The sequence below is a fragment of the Fopius arisanus genome, unplaced genomic scaffold (assembly GCF_000806365.1).
Source record: "Fopius arisanus strain USDA-PBARC FA_bdor unplaced genomic scaffold, ASM80636v1 scaffold00031, whole genome shotgun sequence".
NCBI lineage: Eukaryota > Metazoa > Arthropoda > Insecta > Hymenoptera > Braconidae > Fopius > Fopius arisanus.
The window spans coordinates 9,065-20,374 of NW_011887770.1; the positions used below are offsets into that span (position 1 = coordinate 9,065).

Genomic DNA, 11,310 nt, shown 5'->3' on the forward strand with positions numbered 1-11,310 from the left:
CCTCGGCATGAATTTTTAATCGTCTGGAATAAATTTGCGGTACCGATGAGAGATGGAATCGATGAATAGCCCAATGATAAATCGGTGAGGAATATTTTCTCTCCGTACATTTGTCGATTTTACCTTTCATCCAAGTGTCTTTTAACGTTTTCATTCATCATTCCCCTTTCTTTTCATAACACGAGGGAGAGGATGAGGAAAAATGACAATTGTGTTTTCACTTCTCCGATTTGTTTTTCTTATTTTTTAATGGACTCACTTCGGGATACAATGGACTGGTTCATGTTTTTATAGCTGAGAGCCATTTTTTAACTCATCGTCTGCTGGTTCTCACGGTATTTATCATCATTTCAATATAATTTATTTATAGAAATTATAAATTTAAAATTAGAAATAAAATAGAAGATTAATTCTGGAATGGAAGATTTGATGGAAATTGATTGATTTGATTGTTTATTTTTTTATTTTTAATAGAAATTAATAAATAAATAAATAAATAATAGATCGATTCTGGTGGAAATTTTGGAATTTTTGATGAACAATTTCAGTGTAAAATGCGTTTTCATTCAATTTATTAACATTTTAAGAAAAAAATTGAGTTGTTAAGAACTTTATTCTCGGAAAAAAATTTTCCATTGCAAATAACGAAAATTATTCCATAACAATTACTCAATTGTTTGTGCGTGACTTCATTTCCTGTCATGCAATGCAATAATTTCACTACAATAATTTGCCTTATGACCCAAGGCCTCAGCAATTTATTGTCGATAAATAAAAAGTCGAAGAGCAATAACTAATTATTCCGGAAGTAAAAGTTGACACGAATATACAATAATAAATGGAGTTTATCATATTTCGCGTGTCGCTCGGGTATATAAAGCAGAAAAATTCTCATGTGAATTCACAAACAATTCTTGAATTTTTCACTGTTTTGCAAATAAAAAAATTGTCAGAATGATTGCTGCAAAAATTGTGATAATGGCGCTGGTCATGGTCCTCGGCTCTCGCGAGATCGAGTTCCTCAGGACAGTATAATAATAATCTGGTGAGAACAAATACTAAAAAAAAATTACGCCTACCAAAAAATTGATTTGATATATTTTTCATTAAAAAATGGTTTCAAACGGTTTTTTAAACAACAATATCCATTCCACAATATCCTTTATTAATAATAAATTACGAATTAGAAGAACGGTTATATAAAAGTAATTATTCTGTCTTTCATTATCTAGACTATTTATTATTATTATTTTATTAATTATTGATTCAATCGGGCGAGGAAAGATTTTTCATCGATATATCGCGATTATAATGTAAATAGAATTTATTATTAATTAGATCTATATTAAATCTATGTTTTTCCGTTAATCTCCGTTTGTTTTTTGCAATATTTTTCATGTTTTAAACAAAGTATTGTTTTTTTAAGGTGGATACCAGGGAATGCCCTCACACTATCGGAATCTCCAAATTTATTTTCCAATTATGCATATAACAAAGATTTTCCTGATGCACCATTTCGATAGTATGTTATTTCCAAAAAGCATGTACTTCACTTATTTATTTCAAATAAATATTCAGCACTAGAAATTGTGATTTTACATTTCTCCATATTTTACTAATATTTTCTTACACCAAATTGCGTGGGCTGTTATTAAATTAAATTAATGTAACTCATATTGTTTAAAAGTATTTTCTTAAAATAAAATTAACAGAAATAATTATGTTTTCGTAAAAACTCTCACTTTTATTTTTTCTAAAATTAAGTCTGAAAAACATTAATGTCAAAAAAATTAATAAATAAACTAAGAAGTTTTTAAATAAAATGGCATGAAATTTCGAGTCTAAACTTTTATATGAATTCAGTATTTTATTTCTATTTTTATTTATATTACAAACTAATGGTTTTATTTTTTAACATTCATTATTATTATCATATTTATGTGCGAGACGAGATAATCTCCAGAAAAAAAATTCTGCTCAGTAATTATCGCGATAACTCAAGTGTCAATTAAAATAAAAAATCATGAAAAAATCGTTAACGTCGTATAATAATAAAAAGTGCAATAAAATGGAGGCGAGTGTTTTTGTAGGAATAGCGATGATCAATACGTATTGAGGAAGACTATTGGAGAGTGGCTGTGACCAATGGCGTTCGTACGATTCACTCCTCAGTCTGATAAGGGGAAATTCCCTCGCTGATTCTGCGCCCAATGGGTCCGGCAATTTCATTGGTAGTTACTGCTATGAGAGGGTGGACCTCTGCAACCCTCTCGAGTGGGTGGAAAACCGCGATGGCCGCCCTTCCTCCCAAATATCTAATGAAAGTCGTTGGAAAAATTGGGGAGATAAAAAATTCCACAAAATTTATTTCATTGTTATAGACGTGGAGATTGTGTGGAAATTCTCGGAAAATTTATTGCTATTGCAAATTGCTAGGGGGAGGAGTTTCCGCGAATTTACGATTTTTTCGCGATTAATCTAGCACTTGAGAGGGCGAGGCATTTATTTAGACGATTTTTTTCTTAGAATCTTGTGGATTTTATTATTTGTTTATTCATTCATGGGAGGATCTATGAATAAATTATTTATTTATGATTTATTCGGGGGTTTTTCAAGGAATTAATTAATTGATGATAGGGATTTTTGAAGAAATTCCCAAAATTTTATTTTTATAGCACCAGAATAAAAGCGGTTTAATTGGTACATGAGTTTTCGAGAAATATCTGTGAATTGAAGGGAGATACCGGAAATTTTGTTATTACCTGTTTTGTAGGTGTTATTCTGCGCTATAAAAAAGGTCTTACGACAAATTGTGTTATCTCTCTTAGATTTCGAGATATTCGTCGATAACTCGGCTAGGACACCGATAGATCTGATTTATTCAAATTTATTGTTAAACAATTTAATCCTGATTTCTCCGAAAAATATCTTTCGATGGAATTCCAGTTTTTGTTTAACATTCCGATATTGGGGATCGGAAATAAAAAAAAAATGAAACTCAACAACTGTGAAATTGGAAGTAAATAGCTAAAAGATGAGATAAATAAACAAAAAATTGATAATTTATAATGTTTTTTTTGATTCTCCGAGTCGTCGAGATCATTCGGATCTCAATGGATAATTGAATGAAGAATAATACAAGAAGCCGACGAGATAAAGTTGGATCTAGCCATAAATTAAGGGCATGTCTACCGGTTGGCCGGAGCAAAAGCGAGTATTTTGTGTGAGGGTGGATTGCAATTGAGATTTATGAGGGGGCATGGATGCGTAACGAGTTCAGTACTCCACACTGTCTCATCCCCAATCAAGGATGAATTGAGTGGAATCACTTTTGGGCTAATGGGCCAATGCTAATTCGAGTTGTCCCTGCTTCTGGGGACATGCATCTTCCTCCAAACATTTATCATCATAAAACTAAACTGTTCATTCGATTTTTTTATTCGCTCCACTTCTCCAAAAATTCCCCAATTCTTTTCAATTACCCACCCCCATGAATCACTCCAATCGCATAAAAATATAAACAATAATTTCCATTAATGAACTTAATGTAAATATTTTTCGTTCGGGTTTAGAGAATTTTGTTAAACAATTGCCCTCTCAATTCTTTTGATCCTCTTTTATTACATCACATTATCTTATACATTTACAATCTTTAATAAACTCTTACAAATGCAATGACATGGAGACAGAAAATTATTGTATCCCATCGTCGTGTAATGCAATATGAATTATTCGTCGAAATTCTCTCATTTCCAACTCCACACTCACAACGATTTGACCACTTACGTACAATCATGAATAGAAAATTCTGAAGATGAAAAAGGAAAAGACAATTCATCCGATGGAGAATATAACAGGGAGAGTATTGAGTCTCTCTACGATAATGTGCCGATCTTCCCTCAAAAAGAAAAAAAAACCAAATGTGCGCATTCAAAACACTGACTACGTAAAACAATCTAGGGGAAACAAAAAAATAACATCTCGTTATTATCATCAATTGATTGGCCAAGTGATTTTTATATTAAATACCAACGATACATGTAAAATTGTTCGTTCATCCCAAAAAAAGAACGCAAATCATTTCCCTACGAAAAAATTGCAAAAACTATAAAAAATCATTCTCGCAGGATGTTTTCCTCCATTTTCTGTCACAAACCGACAAATCACGAGTGAGAAATCCTCGAAAATTTTTTTTTTATATTTTCCATCTTTTCAAAATTACGATAATTACAAATAAACAATTATAGAAAAGGAATGAAAAGGAGTAAACAAACATTCAGGGGTGAATTCAGTGATGAAATGAGACGGAATTTCTCAGATGAAGCAAAATCCATCAAAAGAGTTTTCCTGAGGAGATCAAAAAATTTTCCCCTCAAATTCTGGGTTCACCCTCTCGTTCCTCAGAACCCACAGATTTTCTCTATTTAAATTCCTTCGGATAAGCCCCAGCGACGACAATTGAGCAGAAAAAAGTTAAAAGATAACGAGTGGTCCCCCACTACAGTTTGTTCATCATATCTCCGAACCGAAGACAGATATTGAAATGTTCATTAATACCTTTTTTATAGATTGAAATACGAGCTGCAAAAAAGGTATTACTAAAAATTCCGATATCCCTCCCCGATTGGTAGATAATCCCCGAAGACTCTTGCATCAACCGAATGGACTCGTCAGCTTTTACCGGTTCCCTACAAAATTGAATTCTCCACCAAAAATTTCCATTTCTCCCCAGTGATATTTCCTAATAAAATTTCTTGGCCTGTGCCTCCTTGTTGTCCTTGTAGATGCTGTACCCCAGGAGAATGACCATCTGAATAGCCAGAAAAGCCAAAAACATTGTCGTAGTGAGACAATTGACAGTGGGACAGCCCCCAGGAGTTGCCCCGGACAGTTTAGCGTTCGTCTCCGAGACGTCCCTCTTCACTCGATTGAGGCCATCCCTCATTTCAGCCACGAGGGACTGATAGTCGTAGCCAATCGGCTGAACCTGAGCTGTGGGCTGTCTTGCCTGATTCGACAGGATGGATTCAGCCTTGGAATTCACTTCTCCCACGAATGATTTGATCTCTCTGGCTGTGTTCAGGATAATGTTCTGATTACTGAGGACTGCATCCACCTCCTGGCGACGAATGGTGTCAATCAGCTGAGCAGGTGCTCCTGGCTGACCCCCTGCCACCTGGACACCTCCCAACTGAATTTGAGAGATCAGGGAGAGAGTGCGCTCCTGACGACCCACCATTTCGTCCACCTGCTTATTCAACTCTCGGACAACCTCAAATATCTGTGACTGACCATCGAATATTTGACGCAACTCTCGTTGACCGTCCGTCTCATACCAGCCATCTGAGTCCGGCTTGTGCTCATCAGGATGTTCCCTAAAATAATTAACAATTTATTTCCAATTATTGTCTCAGATTTTTCAAGTGTTTCACAGGTTTTTTTAAATTTTAACTGTCGAATTCGTCAATTAGATTAGATACTCGACAGTAATTTGCGAATATAATTGGTTTTTGTTTTTATAAATAATTAGTCAATTATTGGGATTCAGTAGCTAAAGGTAATCAACTGAAGATAACGAAAGGGAAAGAGTCTGTTCAAATGCGTGAGGGCGCTTTATCGACGAGTGATAAGAGACTCGACTAATGATAAGAACTCACTTTTTGTAATCTTTCTTCTGCTGCTCCAACTTCTCCTGGTACTCTTGGTACTCTCTGCTGAATTTCGCCTCGTCCTCGAGGGAAACTTGACGACCACTAGCTGCCATTTCTCCAGGTGGGTGGAGGGACGTCGTGAGGAAGTGGAGGACATCGTGATCATCAGCTAAACCTCCAGTGGCTGCTGACACACCGAAATATCCACGTTGGGGTAAATGGACGTTGTCAGCACGGAAACACATCTCGTAGTTGTTGTCATTGTTGGTCATTCCGTTGTGGAATAAAACCTGAGGTCAAAAATCTAATTAATGAAAACCCACGACTACTTTATTCACTCCAAAAAAATCTATTTTATATTTTTTGTCTAATTAACAACTAATTCATTAGTTCACTAGAATAAATTCATATTTTCTCGAGAAGAGTTTTTTTTAAATATCTCGAGATGGACGAAAAATATCGATATTTTCGTAATCACTTTTTTTGTAGCCCTCACCTTTTGCTACAAAAAATGTATAACCAGAAATATCGCTACCTCCTTTCATTTGCGAGGTATTCGCTAAAAACTGACGTCGAAAAAATGTATTTATCTCATTTATAATTTTTCAAGAGAATTTAGTCTCATTAGCCTAATCTTTTAAGCTTCAAGTACGATATTGGGAAAAATCCAGAGTAAATCCTTCAGACTTACCGTTAACTTATTTTTATAGTACTCAATCCTAGCTCTCGTTGGAAACGGCTTGTTACGGAAATCTCGAAGACATCCAGTCAGCGATTGTGTAGTTCCATCACTGCAATAAATAATTTCATATCAACTCCAGACGCTAATGATACAGATAAAAAATAATAATCAAGATCTAAAATCCCTCTTATCATCAGAATCTCCTCCATAATTAATCGAACCAATGAAAAATCGATTTAATTCGAATTAACCTGCGAAGAAATAAGGAAAAAAAAATTGAACTCACTTGGCGTGATCGAAAATTTGATCGCCATTATTCAACACAGCCATGATGTACGGGTTATTATGTTTATTATCGTTATCAAATGAATCGAAGAAGAGTCCCAGACCATTCCACATGTCTGAACTCCCGAAGACAGTGCCATTATACTGTCCCTTATTCGCTGTATACCAAAATGCCAGACCATCAGCACCAATTCTTCCTCTACCAGTCACCCTGAACACAAGGTCCACCTCCCACCAATCGAAGTTGGTCATTTCCTTCGTCCATATTGCACCTGAAAGAAATAATTTCATTCAAAAAAAAAATAAAAATACCCGAGCAATTCCACATTATTCTAACAGAGGCAATTTTTTCGTCGACTAAGCAATTGCTTTCTATTTTCATCCTGAAATGAATCACTGATACCCCTGGACTCTTTCATAAAAAAAATCGAAATCTCCCATCAAATTCGTTCCCAAAATTAAAAAATTCAAATTACCCCCACATCCCCTCAAAAAATCATACATACCCTTCTGACTCCTCAACGATGGGGCCACCCTGACGTTCTCGGAGCTGGCGATGGCATCTGCAAGAAAAAATCACTTTAAACCCCGAAAAAAAAACAATTGAAAAACCCACCCCATCCCCCAAAAACCCCCATCCCTCTCCCAGCCTGTCTGTCAAAAAGCCGGAACCATACGGTGTGAAAAACCCATTGAATTTCCCCACATTGTACCCTTCCCTGGAGCCCCAGGTGATCCAAGGGCTTCAAAAAAGTTGATAAAAATATTCTGAATGGAATGATTCCCAGACTGTCACCGAAACGTCAGAAAAAAATAACCGTCTGGATACGTGGAGCTCTTGGTTATGATGGATCCGATGGATCTAACCAAAAACATAACTTACTTCCTCCATATTCCCAAAATGGTACACTCCCGTCCTTCTGCGCTAGATAGGGCGGTTTGAATGAATATTTGTACTCAAATTTTTTATGCACCTCTTCGGCATTCACCCACAATAACAATGGCAAATTGATAAATAACACTAGCCACCTCACTTCGGCGGCCATTTTCATTTTTGTAAGACTTGTTGGTTATTACTGATAACAGCGCATGTGTTATCTATACGCTATTGGATACTCTACTGCAAGATTATGGAAAAATCACTTGATTCGTTCTCCATTTCCATCTGACGTGTCCCCTGTCACCTGTGCCGCCATCTTTATTTTGATATTACGGGGTTTTTTATTATTCGTCGTTTATTCTTGAAATCTGTTTTTAAACATTTTTATTGTCCTCTCTCTCTGGCCTTTTTTTAATTAAAAATTTTGATCTTTTGTATTAATTTTTTTGAGGTTTATGAATTTTTTAGTTGAAAATTCCCAGGGGATTTCCCTCTCGTCGCGGGTTTTGAAGGGGTTTAGTCCACGTGGAATGATCTGCGCAGGCGAAAGTGCGCGTTATGTTTTATCGTTTGAATGGAAAATTATGAAAAAATTATTTTCTATTCATTCGCTTAATTAATTCCGGGAAATGAGAATTATTCCATGAAATCCCAGAGGCTTTATTATAAATTTGAATTCCATGATTTTAAGTTGATTTTATAAAGATTTATTTAACAAATAAACATAAATTTTTATTGGCAGGTGCTAAAATTTTTTCATGAAGCTAAATCACTTGATTTTTTAATAATTTATTAAATCAAATCTACAAACTTCAAATTAATTAATTAATTGGATGTTCATCAATCTCACTAAATAAAATTTATATACATTATTCATTTAATTAATTTTTCCCGACACTAAAAACTTTGAAATTAATTTCCACCAATTCGAATTAGAATACAAAAATCCAGAAAAATTGAATTATAATTATTATAGTCTTATAATTATTTGCTCCGATTTTCCATGGATTATTCCACAATTTTTGTATTTAAAATATTTCCCGCCACCAGCATAAGAGTGAACATCCGCACGTAACATATCTGTTGCCAATATTCACTGGGAATTCTCCTGAATCTGTACTTGTGTGATTCACCATTCCGCTCCCATTATCACTCGCTATTTATTCCACAACCAATTAATCTAAAACGTCAGAAGTCATTACCCCACTTCATAAAACAGCTGCAAGCATGGACCACTGAGTGAGTTATTCCTTTTTCCTACGAGTCATCGACTCCAAACCCAACAATTTTATTACAACTGGAAACACCTCGACAACTGTCAAATCTCGACTCTAAATTTATCATCCACTCATTCCCCATTTAATCCATTATTTCAACTTCAATTACAATTTTGAGGTTGAGGATAAATCCAACAAAACGCTGAACACATCATAATGATAACGTAATTTCTCCTAATCCACTGATAAAAATAACGAATCGTTTTGTTCCTATTGTTTGTTTATTTCAACACTGAGGAATGTGTGTCTGTTGTCTTTATCCCTGACGCTCTTTGTTCTGACTGATAATCTCTCATTATCAGTAATTATCGAAGACATCAACACTGATTTATAATTCTCTCCGCAGTTTTCATTTCGTTGGAGTAATCTACAATGGCTTGGACTAACTACCAGAAGCTCCTGGCCCTGTTGATGGTTGTCACTGGGTCCTTCAACACTCTCTCAGTCAAGTGAGGATTTATTATCCATTTTTTAAATTTATTCATTAAAAAATTCACTTGACAAACCGGCGATTTCGTTAGAATATTCTATTGCGTTCCAATCGATTCAGTGAATTTACACGTTTTTTTGTCGATCCTGCTGAAATGTTTAATTGAAAATGTGAAAATAGTATTCGATTTTTATATATTTAATTTTCTTCTGAAAATTCCGCCTCTTGTAGACAATTACGTTTAACTATGAAGACTTTCGAATTTTAAATTAACCCTGAGCTGCAAAGTTATGAAATTGAGATATTTAATTTATTTTTATCGTAGATACGCAGATTATCAAATAGTTGCCGGCAAAGATGGACAACCTAGGCACTTTAATCATCCATTCATGCAGTCTTCCTTCATGTTCCTGGGGGAAATGCTGTGCTTCTTGACGTTTAAGATTGCTTACATCTACTACAAAAGGAAAAATGTGAGAAATACGAGAAAAATCCCCCAAAATCCCCACAAGTCAAACTATATTAAAACCTAGAAAAAAATCTCTATCAAATGAGCACCAAAAAAACGTCAAGTCCACTTAATCACTCCTCAACATTTCGAGAGATATCTCTGAATCCAGAAGAGATACCACAACATTTTCAGTAATCTCTTTTATCGAATCAATTAAGAGCTACAAAAATGTATCAATGAAATATTTCGCTATCAATCTTCCATCCAGAGATATTCGATATTTTACAGATTAGCTAAATCGACCCTTCACCTCTGCGACTGTAATTATCTCTAAAGTTATTTATCAAGCCCGAAATTAATTCGATAGATCAATTCACTGATGATAAAATTGATAATCAATATTTCTGAATGAATTCTCGTCAGGACGACTCGGTTGAGTCGAGTCCACTCACGAAAGGCAACAGGAACTTCAATCCATTCATCCTCCTGATCCCCGCAGCCTGCGATATGATCGCAACCTCGATAATGTACGTGGGATTGAATCTGACATACGCCAGCAGCTTCCAGATGCTCAGAGGATCAGTAATCGTATTCACTGGGTTCTTGTCGATGGGTTTTTTGAATAGAAAATTAGGAGGAAGGGAATGGACTGGTATTGCATTAGTTATCACAGGATTGGCACTCGTGGGAGTCAGCGATCTCTTGATGAATGATAAAAACTCCGGCAGCATGAACTCCATTCTCACTGGGGATTTACTAATTATTTGTGCACAGGTGAAATGTTTTTTTCTTCTTCAAAAATTCAACATAAAAATATTTATCGAATTTACCACACGATTGATGATTTTAAATGGATTGAGTCATTTATTTAACTCAATATTTTTACCTCCGATGATTTAATCTGATCATTAAATTCTAATTAAAGGTGATAACCTCAGTGCAAATGGTGGTAGAGGAGAAATTCGTGGCTGGACTGGACATTCCACCTCTACAGGCTGTCGGTTGGGAGGGAATTTTCGGTTTCATTGGCATTTGCCTGGCGATGATTCCTCTTAATTACATCCACGCGTATCCCCCGTTTGCTGATAACTCCCAGGGGACTTTGGAAGCGCCCATCGATGCTTTCATACAGATAGGGAACAGTGGGAGATTGCTCATGGCTATTATTGGTGAGATACTCCCACGATTTGATAATTCATTAATAAAAAATTCTAATTAGTTTTATTGCATTGTCATGAAAGCTCGAGGGATTCCTCGAATTTCTACGTAAAAATTCTTATGATGATTTTTTATTTAGGTATCACTTTAAGTATTGCATTTTTCAATTTTGCTGGAATCAGCGTGACGAAAGAGATGAGTGCAACAACGAGAATGATACTTGATAGTGTGAGGACTATCGTCATTTGGGGATTCTCTCTCATATTTCAGTGGCAAGCGTTTCATTATCTTCAGGTGAGAGAAAACGACAGTTGCAAGATTTTTATTTGAATTCCATCTGGATAAGTTATTATGAAAATATGAGAAAGTCTTTCTGGATTTTTCTCGAGTAGCAGAATTAATTGGCGAATTTTTGAATACTTCCAGTTGATTGGCTTCACAGTTCTCCTGATAGGAATGGGCTCTTACAATAATGTGGTGGTTCCCCAGCTGTGTA

At 35.3% G+C, this 11,310-nt stretch overlaps 2 protein-coding genes and 1 long non-coding RNA gene across 3 annotated transcripts in view; 2 read left to right on the plus strand and 1 right to left on the minus strand.

Moving 5' to 3' along the window:
* The first annotated feature begins 901 nt into the window (after nt 1–901).
* Nucleotides 902–1,587, plus strand: LOC105265562 (uncharacterized). The gene is made up of 2 exons (XR_892083.1): nt 902–1,045; nt 1,427–1,587. It is a non-coding gene; the product is annotated as an uncharacterized lncRNA (long non-coding RNA).
* A 2,014-nt stretch (nt 1,588–3,601) lies between these two features.
* Nucleotides 3,602–7,996, minus strand: ergic53 (protein ERGIC-53). Its single transcript, XM_011303111.1, has 6 exons — nt 7,502–7,996; nt 7,125–7,181; nt 6,620–6,890; nt 6,343–6,442; nt 5,658–5,941; nt 3,602–5,375 (listed from the first exon to the last, which is right to left on the minus strand). Exons 1-6 carry the CDS (start codon nt 7,668–7,670, stop codon nt 4,742–4,744), a joined length of 1,515 nt encoding a protein of 504 aa, XP_011301413.1. The 5' UTR covers nt 7,671–7,996; the 3' UTR covers nt 3,602–4,741.
* Nucleotides 7,997–8,567: 571 nt separating this feature from the next.
* The window catches only part of Tango9 (transport and golgi organization 9), a 4,267-nt gene continuing 1,524 nt past the window's right edge, over nt 8,568–11,310 (plus strand). The window contains exons 1-7 of the mRNA XM_011303435.1: nt 8,568–8,737; nt 9,122–9,224; nt 9,531–9,678; nt 10,080–10,430; nt 10,582–10,825; nt 10,954–11,108; nt 11,241–11,310. Of these exons, the coding sequence (XP_011301737.1) occupies nt 9,148–9,224; nt 9,531–9,678; nt 10,080–10,430; nt 10,582–10,825; nt 10,954–11,108; nt 11,241–11,310 (1,045 nt within the window). The 5' untranslated portion in view covers nt 8,568–8,737; nt 9,122–9,147. The remainder of the gene's footprint in view (nt 8,738–9,121; nt 9,225–9,530; nt 9,679–10,079; nt 10,431–10,581; nt 10,826–10,953; nt 11,109–11,240) is intronic.